Source organism: Prosopis cineraria, unplaced genomic scaffold (genome assembly GCF_029017545.1).
Source record: "Prosopis cineraria cultivar Desert tree isolate PC_DT_omini unplaced genomic scaffold, ASM2901754v1 PC1, whole genome shotgun sequence".
Taxonomy (NCBI): domain Eukaryota; kingdom Viridiplantae; phylum Streptophyta; class Magnoliopsida; order Fabales; family Fabaceae; genus Prosopis; species Prosopis cineraria.
The window spans coordinates 58,852,218-58,870,511 of NW_026555332.1; the positions used below are offsets into that span (position 1 = coordinate 58,852,218).

The 18,294-nt window shown below is 37.0% G+C and overlaps 3 protein-coding genes across 4 annotated transcripts; 2 read left to right on the plus strand and 1 right to left on the minus strand.

The window, feature by feature from the left end:
• The first annotated feature begins 3,096 nt into the window (after positions 1 to 3,096).
• LOC129321602 (pathogenesis-related protein PR-4-like) lies at positions 3,097 to 3,704 on the plus strand. Its single transcript, XM_054967438.1, has one exon. It carries the CDS (start codon positions 3,119 to 3,121, stop codon positions 3,557 to 3,559), a length of 441 nt encoding a protein of 146 aa, XP_054823413.1. The 5' UTR covers positions 3,097 to 3,118; the 3' UTR covers positions 3,560 to 3,704.
• Positions 3,705 to 4,726: 1,022 nt separating this feature from the next.
• On the plus strand, positions 4,727 to 11,243 carry LOC129321591 (E3 ubiquitin protein ligase DRIP2-like). Its single transcript, XM_054967428.1, has 7 exons — positions 4,727 to 5,356; positions 6,723 to 6,822; positions 7,574 to 7,853; positions 8,051 to 8,553; positions 8,648 to 8,698; positions 10,497 to 10,569; positions 10,710 to 11,243. Exons 1-7 carry the CDS (start codon positions 5,242 to 5,244, stop codon positions 10,881 to 10,883), a joined length of 1,296 nt encoding a protein of 431 aa, XP_054823403.1. The 5' UTR covers positions 4,727 to 5,241; the 3' UTR covers positions 10,884 to 11,243.
• A 608-nt stretch (positions 11,244 to 11,851) lies between these two features.
• Positions 11,852 to 13,227, minus strand: LOC129313098 (PRA1 family protein E-like). 2 transcript variants are annotated; one of them, XM_054956020.1, is made up of 2 exons: positions 12,468 to 13,226; positions 11,852 to 12,391 (listed from the first exon to the last, which is right to left on the minus strand). In XM_054956020.1, exon 1 carries the CDS (start codon positions 13,076 to 13,078, stop codon positions 12,485 to 12,487), a length of 594 nt encoding a protein of 197 aa, XP_054811995.1. In that variant the 5' UTR covers positions 13,079 to 13,226; the 3' UTR covers positions 11,852 to 12,391; positions 12,468 to 12,484. The 2 variants fall into 2 exon arrangements, with proteins under 2 accessions (XP_054811995.1, XP_054812077.1); XM_054956102.1 differs by having other exon boundaries at positions 11,898 to 11,956; positions 12,468 to 13,227.
• Positions 13,228 to 18,294: the final 5,067 nt, after the last annotated feature.

The window sequence follows — 18,294 nt, forward strand, 5'->3', positions numbered from 1 at the left end:
ATCTTATTATTATCTATAATATATAAGTATCTGACACTTGTTTTGAGATAATCGTCAAATATAATAAGCATATATTTAACGATTATTAGCAAATAAATGTCAAATATGATATATTTTATTGTTGTTTCATAATAATTGTTAAGTATTGTGTTTTAAAATTTCCTCCAAAACTATTTTTGATTTGCATTTCACAACACTCAACTTAAGCGAAAACATTCCTAGACCCTCCAAAATCCATATATATTTCATCAATCCAACTGTCGAAAAAACACAAATTCACATTTGAATCTTCATGGGTTTTGGATATTCTCAACTTCAATCTTGCTCATGGGTGCTTGTGTAGGTGGATTCATCACCATTGTGGTTCCCTTTTCTATATTTTTAGTGTCTTCTCTTCTCATTGAAGTTTATTATTGCTTTCCCAATCATTAAACTTTATTTTGAATCCGTGGGTTATTGATTTTGATTTATCATTGTAAATAGGTGATTTCAATGTTAGATTATTTTGACCTTTATGAGTGTTCTTGTTGGTAGGTGTTTGAAATTTAGCTTGTTGGGTACTTGTTAATTTAGCTTGTTGGGTACTTGTTGGTTCTCATTGGTCCTTGACTGATTAATTTATATTTTTTGTTGCTTGAATTGCTAATCTCCATGTTGTCGTGTTTGAATTGATTGAAAATTGATTTTTGTAAAAATAATTTTTATTTTTTAAGTTAATATATGTACAATATTTGAAGTGGATTATATAATTTTCCCTTAAATTTGAATTCCTATCATTGTCTTTATTGGATTACATATATTTTTTGTTATTAATAATATAATTTTTTTTAAAGATATAAAGCTTGAGAAATAATCATCAAGTAGTTATAGTAAATGTTTTACTATAAATTCTTGACAGTCATATTATAATAACCATCAGGAATTGCTTTTTTGGACTAATTAAAAGCCAAACCTAAAAATCAATATTTGATGGTTATAATTATTTTTAAATAATTATCATTAAGACCTCAATTACTTAACGATTAGTATATGACCGCCTTTACTTGATATGGAAAAAAAAAAAGAATAACTGTGAAATATAAGGGGTTTTTTGTGATAGCGTCACCAACAAAGAGTTTAACCCATTCAGGGGTGCATGAGTAATTACATAGATTTTCTCTCCCGTACGTGTTTGAAAATTGAACATCCAACAAAAGCAGTGCAAGTTTGGAAGCTTCAAAGTTTGCGGGAGCGGTCAATGAAGATGGCGGGCAGGATAAGGAAACTTCGCTGAAGCCGCCGGTTGTTGCATAACTAGCGGTGAAATGACTTGCATATGTATTATAAATGCCAATAACGGTGGTGGGTCTATATCCACAATTAATGCCCTGAATCAACTGCCGTTCTAACTCCTAGAAACCTTAGCTATGTGACGTAAGGATGTAAGGAAGAGAGTTTGAAATTTCAATTACAATTATTAAAGTGCTTCGAGGAAGGTCGGTCTCTCCTGTAATCCCTTAGCATCAGCCTTGCATTAATTGCAGCTTGTGAGTAATAATAAGCCTGAACTTTGGTAGTAACCGATGGACGTTGGCAGCCTTGTCAACCAGGAGGGTGAAGATTCTTCACATATCCTTCACCGGCTGCTCAACATCGTCGTCATTAATTCAGCGATATGTGTCCAATATCTTAACACGTTAAAGTTATACTTAACTCATGTATCAAAGCTTTTTCTAACAAACATCAATTGGTTTTCAGATATGGAGCTACTGGTCTATCCCATTCGACGTTAACCGTGGGAGAAATAAATTTGAATAATCCTCCTTTGTCTTCATTTAATAATTATTAGTTGCTAACTTCTTTCACATTTCTGCTTACGAGTCATTTTACAAAATTTATGAGGTAATTAATATCTTTTTCAATGGTGCTCTTATGGATATTTTTGAATAATTATGGTGAAATTAAATAAGGAGTGAGAGAGATGCGTAAGATTATATTAGAACTAAATAAGCCAAAAAAAAAAAAAAGACTCCCAATGTCTTTAACAGTTCGGGACGACTAATCGTTTGGAGGGAGTACAAATGAAGTCCATATATGATAAGAATATATTTTTTATGCCATATATTATATTAGAATGTATTGCATTGAATAATTAAAGGTAAATATTTTTGAAGATGTGGAAATTAAATTTTAAGAATATATTTTAACTAACCTTTTTTATTTGTGGGAATTAGATAGTGAGATAGAGCTGATCAGGTAATTAACTTTCAAATCCTTCCCTAATTCATTGGCTGGGCAGTCGTCTTTTAGGGTAATTTCCACTCGCCACACGAGACTCGTGTTTCTTTTCTACGTTTTTACATGTTGTGGCATAAACTTTGTGCTCATGTTTCTTATGCTGACAGTTGTTGAGCGCGTTAAATACGTTGTGCGACTCTGCGCCTTGACGGGCTATTTGGCTGCCGTACGCAGAAGTAATGAATTTTTGAAAGTGTTAGCTCTAAGATTCGAACCGGGAGGTTGGACGAACGGAAGAAGTGCGAAACACATTTCTTGATAATACCAAGAGGGACCAATCCCACGAGGCTCGATGATTTATTAGTCCATACAATATAGCACTATAAGTGGGGTTAGTTACAATTCATGCCTCTGTGATTTGGCATGGAATAATGGAATCAATTTGGCCACAAGTGGTCTAAAATGTGCGATTCAGCTGCTTTCTAATTCGTGTGAAACATGTTAACTACCTCACTTTAGTTCTCTTAGTAATTAAATTAAATGATAAGTAAAATAGCCATACGAAAGTAAAATGAAGCAAGAGCAACTTCATCGTCAGTGTTATAGGTTATGCTACCTGTATTTGAAGTAATTCCAGAACGGCTAGAATAATGCTGAATTCAGCGGATTGATGAGTGAAGAAAAGAAGCGAGAGATGCGCGTGAAGGGGGCACTGCGATTGTAACTTGACTTGTAAAGGGGTTCCACTCGAGGACAAAGAAAGAAAGAAAGAAAAGTCAAAGAAGAAATTAAGGAGGCGGCGAGGATAAGGAGGGGTAATTTGATATTTCTATAGAGCTGGGGTGGCCTATAAAAAGAGCTGCGAGAGAGCAAAATCAATATATTTCATCGATATCCATCAATGGCGAAAGTGAGCATAAGCAGCGTATTGTGGGCGTTGTGCGTGGCGAGCGCGGTGGGAATAGCATGGGGACAGAGCGCCACCAATGTGAGGGCCACGTATCACCTGTACCAGCCTGAGCAGCATAACTGGGACCTCATGGCCGTCAGTGCTTTCTGCTCCACCTGGGACGCCTCCAAGCCCCTCTCCTGGCGCAGCAAATACGGCTGGACAGCTTTCTGCGGCCCCGTCGGCCCCCAGGGTCAGGCCGCCTGCGGCCGCTGCCTCCGCGTCACCAACACCCGCACCGCGGCCCAACAAACCGTCAGGATCGTCGACAAGTGCAGCAACGGCGGTCTGGACCTCGACATCGGAGTTTTCCAGAAGCTCGACACCGACGGCAACGGCAACGCTCAGGGTCACCTCATCGTCAACTATGACTTCGTCGACTGCGGCGACTGATCCATCCATCCGATATCCTCCGTATCTTCTTATAATAAAAGCACTATACATGTACATTAGTGCTGCTCTTGTTATCAGATTGTGCCGATAATAATTTGCTTGACGAGTTCATTCTACATATAATTATACCGCACTTCTCCGGCCAGCTCTGCCATCTGTTTCCCTGTTTCTTTTCTTGTCCTGGCACCTCTTCCGCTGAATTATATTCCCAGCTAGCATGCATGATCTGTTCAGTTTCCTCGGCTTAGATAACGATACACGCGTAAGCATGTATGGTAAAATTAAAATGGCAGCGCCATCAATATATATATATATATATATGTATGTAAGTGAGGACGAAAAGAAACCGAATAATGGCAAAGGCAAGCAGCCCTTCAAATAATTCACTAGTTCCTTGCCTGAGTTTGTTAGCACCATCAAAGCTCGAGGAATGGAGCCGGGCGGGAAAGAAATTAAGCGGCATTTATATATCGTTTCATTAAATGCGTGCGAGAGTATGCATTGTCGCGACAACTTTTCGTGTTCAAGTTTCCTCAATGGATAGTCTTTCTAACTTTCAGGCAACCAGCCAGGACCAATTAATCGACGCTATATATATATATATATATCAATGGGATCACGTTGAGGTGTAAATGTATTCATTGAAACTCTTGATGCTGAACTGAAATTTAACGCCTATTAACCCTAGTACAGGGCTGAAGTGGACGTTCGTATTGTCCTGTTCTAAAGTTGTTGGCTGCCCCGCTCCTTAATATGAAAAATAAACGCTAAAAAAATATCCCGAATCAAAACCAATTATCCACTTGATTTGCAAACTTGTGTATTCAAGAAACCACCCGCCGGTTTTCTTCAGAGAGCGACTTCTGCTTCGCGCTTCCTAAAATATTCGCACGTGTTGAGCCCTCCTTATCGGTTGAAATCCATATTTAACACAAAGCCTCCCTTCATTTTCATGCCTTCATGAATGTCTCCAATCAATTCTTCCTTTTATTTTGCTGTACAGATTCACATTTTTTTCGAATGAAAATCTAACTGGTTAACTTTTAAATTGGCATAGCTAACCGATTTCAATGAAAATCTAAGGATAAATGACCGAAATCCAATTTGATTTAACATACTAAAGAGAATTATATGAGTTGGTAAAAAAGTACACGTCACATGTGATTAAAAGTCCCCCCCTCCCAAAAAAAACAAAAAAAAAACAAAAACAGGACATACGATTGACCAAGAGAGAAAGAAGTGAAAAACGAGGATGCTGCTTAAGTTGGCCAAAAAAATAAAAAAATAAATAAAATAACGGAGGTTGCTTCATAGATGTCCAATAGCCGCGCTGGGGAGCATGGTCCCTGAAAATAGTAATTGTCGAACTACGAGGGAGAGGTGTTCGCGTTACACGCCCGAAAAGCGTTTCCTTACAAGCCTCGCTTTCTCTTCATGCTCTTTCGTTCAACACAATTCCTCTCGCTGCTCCTCCCTCCCTCCAAATTCTAACAAATCCCCCGCGTAATTTTCCTCCCCTCTATCCAATTTTCAACATTTTTCCTCAGATCCATTCCTCTTCCACGTCCACTACGCCCCCCCGACAGTTCCACCAACCCACTCCACAACTATCTTTCACGATCTCTGGCCGCTTCTCTCTCTGGATTCGAATGCACCATTAGAGTATCCGTTTTAGCTGAATAATGGCGAGTCAGGTGGTCAGAGTGAAGAGGGAGACGCTAGAAGCATGCATGACATGCCCTCTTTGTCGCAAACTTTTGAAGGATGCTACTACCATCTCTCTCTGCCTTCATACGTGTAGGTTTTTCTATTGTCGTCCGTTCTACGCACCTACAATCTTACTTCTTCGGATTCCTTTTCGTCTCGCCTTTACATGCGTTGCGTATGACGGTTCCGATTGATTGTGCCTGCGACTACGTTATCTGTGGCTTTGATTTCTCTGCTGATTACGACGTTGATTGAAATTTTATTTTTTGTTGCTCTTTCGATGGTGTTGGGTGTTTCTAAGCTATGTACTTTGTGTTCCAAAATTTTGACGTCGCAGAAGTTTAGCGCTGCGTTGTTTGGAATTGTTTTTGGCTTATATTTCCTTAATTTGTTGTTGCCTTGGAATAAATAGTCAACCAGCATGCTTCTCAGGGTTTGGGCTTTCAATGTGGTTTACTCAATTCCTTTTTATTCGAACGACCAGAATTGATGATATAGATTTCGTGCGAACAATCATTTTACTTGTTCATGACCTTAATTGACTTTCGCGTGGACATTTTGTGACCTCACATTATAGCATGGCGGGAGCGTTTTACTGTAATATCTCTACGGTGATGGAGCAATACCTGAGGTTAATATCCCTTGCTGTTTTTAAATTTTTTCTTTGGATTTCTTAGATTTGACTGTTGAAGAAAGGAGATTTTAAATTTTTGGGTTGTCAAAAGAAAGGAGAAATTTTGATTGTGTTAGTTCACTCGTCTTTCATTTTATGAGCTCATTTCCTATTTTTATGTAGATGGAACCCACACGACAGTACGATTGCCATCCCCCATCTTCAGTCCTTCACTGCAACTTTTTATAACTTATAACTTTATGAGACATTCCTAATGTAAACCATCTTGTTAATAAGGACAAGTTAATTTTTGTTATGATTACAATATTGAACTTAGTAAACTCAAAGCAATCTCAAGGAAATCTTATTTTGATATAGAGGCAATTAATATTTGTCATCATTATGGCATTAAAACTTAGAAAACTCAAGGAAATCTTATCGTCCTTCCATCTGAAAGGATTATTTTATCTGGTCCATTGAATGCTCTGATTCTATGGAGGCAGTGGGGGGCACTGTTATGCAATTTCTTAAGGAAGCATAGATGCTGCAAAATTTCATAATATGCTTAATTTTTGGAAATCTGATGGCAAATTATGTTTGTACGACATTAATGAAGTGTGTGTTTGGTTTTCAGTTTATATCTGACAAATGTCCATTTGAGAATCTAACTATTGATTGGATTTGGCAAAAACACATCTCAAATGTGGTTTGAATGTATTTTTGAGGGTTACTAAAACATACCTGAATTATATCCATTTGCCTTTGAATATATCTTTTGACACCATGCTTTGAGTCATCAAAGGATATTTGACAAATTACACTGAACTTTGAACTCTGTACCAGTCTGCAGGAAATGTATATATGAGAGACTCTCAGATGAGGAGGCAGATTGCTGTCCAGTATGCAATATTGACCTGGGCTGTCTTCCAGTGGAAAAACTGAGGTCTGTTGTTGTTTGTTATTGCTAATTTAATTTTTACAAATATGTGTGGTTTATGAGTACTTTGAATTGAACAGAACAAACATGCTACGGATTGCCTGATTATAGAAATATTGCTATCTGTTTGTACGAATTTTGTTCATTTCTTGCCCCCTTTACTGGTTGTTTTTTTTGGTACTTGATATTTGAGAATGTCCATATGGTCATAGACTGATCTCTTTTTTCTGCTCTTCTTCCTTAGTTTATGAATTTCTGTGAATTATTAATCTTCTTGTGCTGTTCGTGGTTACCTGATACCTTCTTCCTTATCTTAAGTTGTTCTTTACTGCATCTGTCTTAACTAGTGTAACAAATAGCTGTCTAATTAGTGATTACTATAGACATTTACCCGCATAATTTCATTTGGAAGCCCTCTCTGTTTTATTGTCACGAGAACCATTCTTTTTTATCTTCTTAACATGTGAAGACAACCTTATGGTGTAGCATGTTCTTTGGGGATGTATCTTATTTAAGCATTCTATCTGGCATTTTTTTATTCATAGAAGCATGAAGCATTTAATCCACGTCATGTAATTATTGGTGAAGACTAATATTTGTATTGTAGCTAAATATGATAACTTCTGTCAGATTGATGTGTTCGTCAATGAGGGATTTCAATTTGCTACCATGCTGTTCAACCTGTATTTTAAATTGGAATGATAATATTTATAAAATCTATATACAAATAATCATGTGAGCCTATGATAATATTCAGGCCAGATAACAATTTGCAAGATATTAGAGCCAAAATATTCCCTTTGAGAGGAAGAAAGATTAAGGCACCAGAGGCAATACCTTCAGTACCTCTGCCAGCCAAAAGGAAGGAAAGATCACTTTCGTCATTGGTGATCTCTGCTCCTAAAGTTTCAATGCAAACTGGCTTCACAGGAAAGAGAACAAAAACTGGTACAAGAAAGGCTGCTGCTTTACGTGGATGCAATTTTTCTGTTCATGAATCCATAAAGAAGGAAGAAGGCTATGCCGAGGATAACCCAGTAAGCTCAAGCTCGCCTATTTTATCAAATATAATATCTCAAAGTAGAAGTCAAGTGTGGGTTACAGGGCTTAGGGTTTTGTTATTTTATGACTCGTGGTTTGGACTTGAATTTAAGGGTTAAGTTACCTGGCATGCTAGGTTAAAAGAAAAAATCTTACTTTCTTGTAAGTAACCATGTACTTTTGCCTTGTTTAGGATTCTCCCATAGCTGAGCCTTCTAAGAAGAATAGGCCTAATGAAGATACAGAGAAAAATGTGGAACTTCCAGAAGGAAAAGTTGATCTCTGGACACCCTTGAATTGTCTTGTTGAAGCTGCCAACAGAACAAAATCCTCAAAGTTAACTTCGCAAGGCTTGTCTCTTGCCAAATCAGAGCCTCCAAGTACTCCCAATGGTGGACCAAGCATGCCTGAAATGACAACCAAATCAGAGCCCCCTGCTACTGTCCATAGTGAATTACGTGTGCCTAAAACCAAAAACAAGGATAATGGACATAAAACAAAATTTGGACATGATAAGGATGAAAATGCTGTGCCTCTAGGACAAGTGAGGCGGAGAAGGGTGCGTCCAGCTGGTCAGAAAAGAGCTGCAGCATCTGAGATTTCTGCCTCAGCTCAAGTTATGCTAGATGCAGCTGGGGGCAGGTGTAACAGAGAAAACTGTCCTATTTGGTTTTCATTGGTTGCTTCAGAAGACCAGTAAGTTACTTGTCTATAGCCATAATTAATATAATTTTAAAGTGTTCAACTTCTTTGTGGGCCTTTAATTTTGAATCAACATTATATGTTTCAGGAAAGGAGATGTTCCCTTGCCTCAAATTTCAGCATGCTACTTAAGAATAAAGTAATTCTTCTTATCCTGTTACCTTTTTACTTGCCTGAATTTCTTTTGCTTCAAATATGACCTAATCTTTAGACTAAATGTGTCTGTTGCCTTTAAACTGTTAGTGAATTGAATTTTTCTCATTTTGTTGTGTCAGAATAGTGGTAAATGTCATTAAAATAAATATAACAAATCTGCACATAATTTTTGTATATGCTAATTTGAAGTTTCTCAGAAGAAACTCCAGCATTAAAGGCCTACAAGAAGATTGCTTTTGCCTTAGCTGGGAGCAAGTTTAAACTGCAGAAAATCAAATTGCAGTATTTGAAGCCAGTGTTTTCACTTTTTCAACATTAACTATGAAATATGACCCCGAGCATTGCATTGGGAGAGACTAACTTATGATCATGTAAAATAGTAAATTAAGTATGTGATAAAAATAAATCTTAAGCAATATGGTTACTTACTAGGGTATGTTTATTTTAGTCAACCTTCCTTGTCGATAATAATATGTCTTGCTCCCATAATTTCTGCAATGACTAAAGTTTGATTTTTCCCACTCTGGTGTAAATGATCACAATAACTGAGATGAACAATCCTGTGTTGTTCCTGAGTATGATTTTCAGCCATGGTACAGAGAACAGCCCTGCAGTTTTATTATTCAATTCGTTGTATAAGATTTTTATCTATATATATATATTATTTCAAACAACTTTTTATCTTTAGTTGGTTGATTAGTCTTAAAACGAGGGTGCGAAACATGCCACGGAAATGATAATTACTGGCTTATCTCATCTTTTACCTGCCATTATTTGTAATTTTTTTCTATTATTCTATGTTTTCTTTTTCTTCACCTTGCTGTTCTATTCTATAGTTGATAGTTCTAGTTCTCATTTTTAACTGTGTCTAATGAATGAGATATTGGTACTCATTTGGACTTTCCTTTTTCCAAACTTGAATGAGCCGTCATAAAAGGCTTTAAGGGGCATTTAGTTCGGCACTTCGGGGAATAGTTTCAAGATTCCTACGAATGTTTCACAGAAATGATATATTCTCATGTTTGGTTCCTGTTTTAAGATTTTTAGGAATGTTGCTTTGCCGGGAGTTCACTATTCTCGTGAAACGCCTTTATATTTCATTCTTACAAGGGAAGTTGGATTGTGTTAGATGTTGGATTTCCACAAGGTGGAAATGTTTCTAGAAAGTTGCAAGGATTACTTTTCTAGATAAAAATCCAAATATATTTGTATATAATATGAAATCTATCGCTAGCTGTTCTAATTATAATTAAATTTCATGTAATGCATGGGGTCTACTATTAAATTCTCAAAAATGGTAAAAAAAAAGAAGAAATAAAATAATGAATAATATAATACACACATTATAAGTAATAAATGAACTATTTATTATAGACATATAAAAATTAAAGTAATACTGAAATATAATGAATAAGGTATAATTAATAAATCAAAATAAAGAAAATATAAAAATATGATAAGTAATAACAAGTATAGACCATTTTTAAAGAGAAAGGTAGATATAAAATGCCATAGAATAATGTGAAGAAGATTTATGATGCCCCAAATGTGAGGATGGGAGATAATGCGAAGCAGTGCATCTTAATGTGTGGTTTTGAAAGGACAGTAAAGCAGTTGTGGGCTGGCATGCTTCTATTGTTACTAATCGTCTTGTTCTTCTTTTCTGGTTTTCTCACAAGCTCTTCTTTGGTATAATATGTTTTGATTGATGAAGAAATGTGCGGTTAATTGGGGCATGGTTGATGAGCGTCTAATAATACTTGTTTCTTTTCCTATCGCAGGGATGGTACTGTGCCCGTCTCCTTTATTCAAAAGTACCTTGTGAAGAAACTTAATCTTGCCAGCGAGGCAGAGGTGAGTTCAATGCAATTGTTATTGCGGGCATCATGTTAATACACATGCAGATGCAACAGAAAAATAAACATAAAGATAAAGGAGGAGTGGGTGGGGACATGATTGGGTTGGCAATAATTTGATAGCGTGTTATTTGACAGGTGGAAATAATGTGCCGTGGTCGACCAGTGCTGCCATCTTTGCAACTGCATAACTTAGTTGATCTCTGGTTCAGGACTGCATCATCCTCTAAAAAGATTCCTGCTTCGGTTGGCTCCTCCGCCAAGGACTTCGTTATGGTTTTATCATATTGTCGAAAAGCCCTCCCTCCTTAGACATTTTCCGTTCCTCTCCCTCAATTTTGCTGTATCTTCCTCCCCGGCCTCTTCTTCTTCTCATCCGATGATGTCTTCTCCAACATAGTGAAAATATGAGTCACAAAAACGTATCGGCGCATTTGCTGTTCCTATTCCATCGTTTGTCAAAGAAATGCTTTTCTTTGTGAGTGTTCAAATCACATCCTAAATTGGGGAAACTCCCGCGCGCATTTCTTTCTATATTTTTTTTTTAAATATTTATTTTGGAATTGGGAGCTATACGGCAACGAGTTTCTTCATCTTGCTTAACTTTGTCAGGGTGCTGTCTATATTGAATATTTATTTTGGAATTAGGTCGAAGTTATATTTCACATTTAACTATTTTAAAATTTTAATCTTCTTTGTCCATGATCTCTATTTGTCGCTTGATGAGACGATGGCATGGAGGAGAGAAAAAAGTGGGGAGAGAACTATGTAATGATGCAACCACAGGAAGCCCAACACTAACGAGGGAGTGTTGATGAATGATCCCCTGGGATCCCAGATGTTATATTAAACATGCTTGCAAATTATACCGAGCAACATATCTGATATCGCACGCCATAACTGAGCAACAACCATTATTGATTTATGGCTGCCATCTCCGACAAAACATCTTAGACGTTGCATTCCCATATTCTATCTCTACAGATCCCTTCATCTACGGTAACCGCCGCATCTACCTGCTCTCTAAATCAGCTCACAATTATCCCCCCTCGCCATGAACATCAACCTCTGCATCTAAAACATGCTTAACCATAAATTTTGAAACTTCTCTTCTCCTATTTTCCCTTCTCATCTTTTTTACTGTCCTGTTTCCTTCCCCTCAACGTTGGAAAAGGATTCCACCTTTTAGCTTAAAATATCAGGAAAAAATGCATGACGTGCGGAATGATCAGAAAAAGGAACATAATCCTTCAGTAGATATAAGGAAATCAGCTCATACTTTACAATGGGATTGGGATTTCATAATGAGTTCAAACTGGGGGCATAATACGATTAAAATTGCCAGAGGGCCGGAAGAAAATGCACCAAATAACAAGGAATGAAACCTGCAGTGGTTATGGAAAAAACGAGACTCTGCATCAAGAAACATGCTAAACCACTTTATGTCAAATTTTAATATCACACTCAAATATGACAACGGTATTGAACTAGCAAAAAGCCCAAAATAGATCCATCGTCTAATCGAATGGATCCTGTTCCTCAAAAAATAAAGCCGAATTGTTTTTGCCTATCAACTACATAACTCTTCGAAACAAACCTAATCCAAATTTAATTTTAAACACCGATAGCTCCCACATGGTTTCATTTGCATGAACACACAGCAAGAATCAAAGTGGCGGCAGATATGGTTGTTAAAATAGAAGTGAGCGTTAGTTCGTATCCAAATAATCAGGCAGACTTCGTCATCATCGTGTCCACCTCTTCCATTTTTCTCTTTGAAAGAAAATCCACCTCTGCCTTTCAAAAGGCGACCTTCTTCACTGAACCAGTAACATCAAAATCAATTATTATTTTTTGGTGGGGGGGTGTTGTTTGAAAAAAAAGAACTGAACACACCTCGAATTTGATTACATTCAAACCCGGGTATACGTTGTTGTGAGGGACTGGCTTCCCACAACGGAGACCAAGCCACCTTCGGCAGCGGTTTCTTCATCAAGAAAGAAGTCATCCGTGACCCGAAAAGCGGCGTGCAACCCAACAATCACAACAGCCACTATGGAAGACACGAACAAATTGAGCCCGACGCCAGCAAGTACAAGCGCGGAAACTGTTATGAATCCCAGACCACAGAGTACGGTTCCGTCGTCCCATGTTTGGTCGAACAAGACGGGGGGGCTATAACGAGTGAAGTAGAGGAAGTACCAGGCAATGAAGACAATCATGCAAACGATCATGGCAATGGGATGCCAGAAGAGACTAACGAAGATGATGACAAGGGAAACCAAGACGTAGTTATACTTGAAGTAACTAAAGTTCCGTCGGACGCGTAACATGGCATCGGCATAGGTGCAGGGGCGGGAGAAGGCGGACAAGTCGAGGAGCTGGGACCAAGGGCGGGGAGTGGCGTAGAGAGACCGAGAGGCATACGTGGCGCGGGAGACGAAGGAAAAATCCGACAATGATTGCGGTTGAGAGGAGTTAACGGCGGCGGGGGTTTTGATGGACATTGGTGGGGGGAGAGCCGGATCTGGAACAGCAACTCTTACGGGGTGGCTTCGAATGGAGGAAGGAACGAGAGAACGCGAGTCGGCATTATGATCCTTTTTCTTTAGTTATTATTTTATTGGTCAAGCTTTGCTTTGCCCCACAGCCTAATAAGAATACTTCAAAAATCAACGACTCTCCCAACTTTTTTGCTTTTATCACCTGTAAAGCGATATTACTTCCTGATTGATATTCATAGTTTCTTTATGGCTGTAATTTGCCATTATACTTTTTTCAAACATGTTCTATTATCCTCTCTACGTTCGTATCTCTGCACTCAAAATCAAGAAAGCAATGCAACGACCGTGTTCATTGCTAAAAAATTGTACAGATTAACATGTACAATCACCTTAGCCTGGCTTCGCTGTCAAACCGAATAGACCAATGAATGAATAATTTTAAGAGAAAATGATAATAAAATTTCTCTAAAATATATAAATGATAATGTGGTTTTTCAAAATGTCATAATTTTACTGAAGTTTTTTTAAAAAAAATTTGTCATTGATAAATTTATATAAATGATCAAATTATTCTTGTTAAAAATAAAACGATTTACAAGTTTTGTTAAAAAAAATCACAACTTTTTTTCTTATATTTGCAACAATGCAACAACAAATTATAACTTTGCATGTTAAATTTTTAATTTGTTGTTGCATTATTGTAAATATAAAAAGAAAAGTTGTGATTATTTAAATAAAACTTATGAACGTTTTATTTTTAACAAGGATAATTTGGTTATTTATATAAATTCATTAATGACAAAAAAGTTTTCAGGAATTTTAATAAAATTATGGCATTTCGAGAGATCACATTGTCATTCATATATTTTAAATAGATTTTATTATCATTTTTTATAATTTTAATCCTTGTAATTGATTTTTCTTTCCTCATCTCAAGTCCTAATGAAAAGGAGACACATAGTTGCTGCTATATTCCTATTAGGTTTTTGGATTGGTTTAAGGGTTAAAAGTGTCTTTGAAGTATACATAAAATGTCACAAATAATCCTAAATTAAATTTAAAGTCAATTTTATCCTTCAACTTTAGAAATTTGATTGTCCGTACCTCTAACGTTATTTTTTGTTTAGTGGGTCCCACATTTAAATTTTTTAATATTTTTTATTATAAAATATTTAATAATGGGTTCCACAATTCATTTTTAATATTTTTATAAAATTAAAACTATTACTCTCTCTCCTCCCTCTCTCCTTACTCTCCCTCTCTCCTCACTTCACACACACACACACACTCACTTTCTCTCTCTCTCTCTCTCTCTCTCTCAGAGGCTAAAGATGATTGTAAGGGGAGGTTGAAGCCGTAGCTACAAGTGAGCATCATTCTCCACTGAGCCATATCTCTCTCTACTAAGCCACTAGTTACCTCTATCATTCTCTCCACCTTTCATCCTGCCTATGTCATCTTCTCCCACCTTTTCTCTCTCCTCTCTCCTCTCTCTCCTTCACACCCACCATTATAGATCACAGATGAGCTTAAATTGTGCCTTGGAGACTTGTTTTTGCATGTCACATTTAACACGAGTGTTACCCTATGCACTAAGCAAATGGCCTCCCTTTTCTAGGAGCTCTATGATTGGTATTTTGTGAGATTTGAAGCTGTTGTGTCCCTACTTGCTAGTATGAAGCTTATCACTGATTATCTCTTCTTCACCTGTACATACAAGCCGTGATAGGAGATCCTCACCACCAACCTCTTTTATTGAATTCATCATCCTTGCTCTTCTTCTCTATCATTGATTTAGCCTACTCCATGTTGATGTCAAACTTTTTTCCAGAAAAGTCACCTCCGGTCTCAATAACCTCAACTTTGAACATGGTTGCATCATCATGCTCCTCCTCCTTAGCTCTCCCCATCTCGTCTTCTCCTTCCTTAGAGCTTCCTGCCTTGGAGCCATTGTCGATGCCAAGAACCCAATCTATATCGTAGTCGAGGTTGCAAAACAAGCTACTACTTTTAATGCCAACCTCATCATCATGTTGTTAAAGAGGTTAAGGATCTCGCAAGAGGAAACAACATTCTCCCCTTCCCACTTTCTCTCCCCTCCACGTCAAGGACTCTATAACACCCCGAGTTTTAATTCCCTGATTAATTAAACTTAATTAGAGTAATTAGGTAAGTTGAAGTGGTGTATGGTCAGAGAGGTTTAATAATCATATTTGATGGTATTTCAGCCTTAATTATGGGTTCGGTATCAAAGCGGGCAACTCGGGCATCAAAAGGAGAAGAAAAGGAAAAGTTGATATTGCTGTGCCACACGTCGCGGCGTGGAGATCATTCGCCGAGGTGCACAGACATTTCTGAATGAGGGAGAACCTTTCTATGCCATATGCCATAGTGCATTGTGCGTCCGCCGCGGCGCATGGCCATTTTTTATAGTTTATCAGATACTAAATGAGACAGAAATAAAGAGAAAGAAAAGAGGAAAATGGAAAGGCACGCCAATGCTCTGCTAGGGTTTACTTGTAGATGACATTGAGAGTATTTTGAAGGCTACAAACACCCAAAGTAATTATCACTCATTAATCTCCCCATTTCTTCCACACTTATGAGTTTGTAGTTAGGGTTTGATAGTGGAAGTAGAATGTCGATCCATATAGGTTATGGATCCAAATTTGTTGATTGAAATGGAGTTAACAGGGGTAGATTAAAGTATATAAACCTATGTATAATAAGTTTTGGTATCTTAGGTTGTTAGGCACCATTAATATTCAAAAATCTCATTTATTATGGGTAGTTGGAAGTTTGTGATGCCATTAATAAAGTTTTAATGGCTCATTAATGCTATTGGGGGTTAAAGGTAATTATGAAACCTAATGAATAAGCTCTAACTCTTGTAGAGTGAATGTTGGGCAATTTAAAAGTAGGGATTGAAGGCACAAATGTTTGAGTTGGTTATGTTAATAGAATTCAACTTAGTTGATTGTAGTCTTGGCTCTTGATCACCTATTGGATTGAAAATTCAAGCTTGAAAGCTAGTTGATTGAGGGATAAACTTTTGACCTTTCAAAGATTTAAGGTAATCAGAAAAAAATCTCCTTTAGATAGTTATATGTTAATTGATTGTTAAATGTAAATTGTGAATGTTACATGCAAGGGATTGATTTTTAAAGTAAAACCATATATTAGTTTCAATGAGTGTATGAAAAAGCTATTTTTGGCTTGAAAATACAAAATGTAAAGTCAAGAGAGTTTTCGAACTATGAACATGCTTATGTTTTTGAAAAATGAATGTGATGATTATGTGAGATAGGTGTGTGCTCATGAGAAATGAATGTTGAGAAGATGATGAGAATACATACTTGGGTAGTACATGGTCGTGAGTCCAACGTGATTGATGTAATAAGAAGTATATGAAAGCAAAAAAGCTGAAAACGAGTGAGTATTGATTATGGCATAATCAATGGTGAGAGTTCACCTAGGGATTGAGAATAGAAAAAATTCATATGATATTCAGGCTGCCCTCCAGTGTACGGGGGTATAGCCTTGTCCTACAGTTTATCGAGGGACTGTCCCATAATTTATCGAGAGACTAAAAACCTAGCTATCTCCACCGGTTTCATGAGGAGAGTAGCCTAAGGTATGAGATACTCTAGGGATTTAAAAATGGGGAAAGCCGTGGTCTGAGAGTAAGTCCTGTGATCTTTGCCTGGGTCATACCTCATGATTGGTGAGGGTAGTCCAGTCACATGAACGGAGCTCTGATCAGTATTATAGCCCACGGTTTCGGTCTGAGAAAATAAGGAGGATATAAGGTTGGTTGATCATTGTCTAAATAAATATATGACGTGTCACACGTGTTAAGTGATGGCAAGTCGTGTAAATAATAGGTCATGTCACATATCTGAGAATATGGTGACAATGCACCTATTTATAAGAGTTAAAGATGTTATTTAACGATAAACGATAAGATATGATATATGCTAGCATGTTTTACATACTTGATTTCTTTGTGCATGTATTTGATTTATAATTGATATATAACTGCATAAGATAGGTTTAATGTTGGTTACTGAGTGGCTAGTCACCTCTTTCATTTAACATTTACAGGCTCTAGCTCTAATGTTGAGAGGGAGAAGCATAAAGAGGCTAGGAATCAGCACATTCCTTTCTGTATGCCTCTAGTTTAGATTTAATTGTGTAATAGTATATGACTTGCCAATTCTAGAATGCATGTAAACACACTTGTACTATTTTGTTGTTGGAAAATTTAGATTTGTATTTTGGGCCTTTAGTCTTTGTGTATATTGATATATATATATATATATATATATGACTAAAATACTAGTGCAAGTGTAGAAATAATGATTTGAGCATGATTTGAATGATTTAGACGAGATACAATGACAAATTACCTCCCCCTTTATTTTTGGTAAAATGGGGTTAAGGAGTGAATTTTTGTTATACTGATATTTTCGTGCTTGTGACGTGTTGTACTGATAGTCTTAAGTCCATTAGACATGGTCCAGGTGTTAGGAAAAGCTTTTAACACTTATTGAGAGTTTTGGACACCCATTTTGTATAAAAGTGTCAAATAGTGGTTCAAATGTGTTTGGGTGTCCAATTTTTTAGTGTGACTTGTTTTAGAAGTGAAACCTGTTCCATTCATGTAAAGAACTTTTCGTAGGCACCTAAATTACGTCATTTGAACGTCGGACGGAGAATTGGGGTGAGTTGAAAGTTCCCTGATTTTGCTATCAAATGACAACAGAATCAGTAGAAATTTCGTGCAACATGTCGCGAAACATGGTGCTTGAGCTGTGGCACGTGGCACAAAGAGTAACATGCTGCCACGCATCGTGCATGAGCCGTGGTGCATTGCCCTGTATCACAGCACATGTTTTGTTTTTCAACCATTTTCGACTTCCTTCACTCCTCTGAGGTATCTCATGCTTCCGTGACTTATTTTTACTTTGATATGAAAGATTTTGATTGATTCAAACTCATTTTTATTTAGAAAACTTAGGATCCCTTGTTTTTAAATTAAACCTTGGTAATCATCCTTTCGAGTTAAGTCTCAGATTACTAGGAGTTATATTGGTTAATTATGACTAATGGAGTGAGAATGTTTTAGACTCTGCATGCATGCGCTGTTGTTGAGCCTGTCTTTATTCTCCCCTATTTTCATTCTTAAAAATAGAGATAGGTCAAGGGTCACATTGTTC

Bases quoted from the DNA above. Each gene is read 5' to 3' on its own strand.
- LOC129321602 (XM_054967438.1), top strand. From the start codon at position 3,119: ATGGCGAAAGTGAGCATAAGCAGCGTATTGTGGGCGTTGTGCGTGGCG.
- LOC129313098 (XM_054956020.1), bottom strand. From the start codon at position 13,078: ATGTCCATCAAAACCCCCGCCGCCGTTAACTCCTCTCAACCGCAATCA.
- LOC129321591 (XM_054967428.1), top strand. From the start codon at position 5,242: ATGGCGAGTCAGGTGGTCAGAGTGAAGAGGGAGACGCTAGAAGCATGC. The intron at 5,357-6,722 runs GTAGGTTTTTCT...ACTCTGTACCAG, and splicing joins CTCTCTCTGCCTTCATACGT to TCTGCAGGAAATGTATATAT. The intron at 8,699-10,496 runs GTAATTCTTCTT...TTCCTATCGCAG, and splicing joins GCATGCTACTTAAGAATAAA to GGATGGTACTGTGCCCGTCT.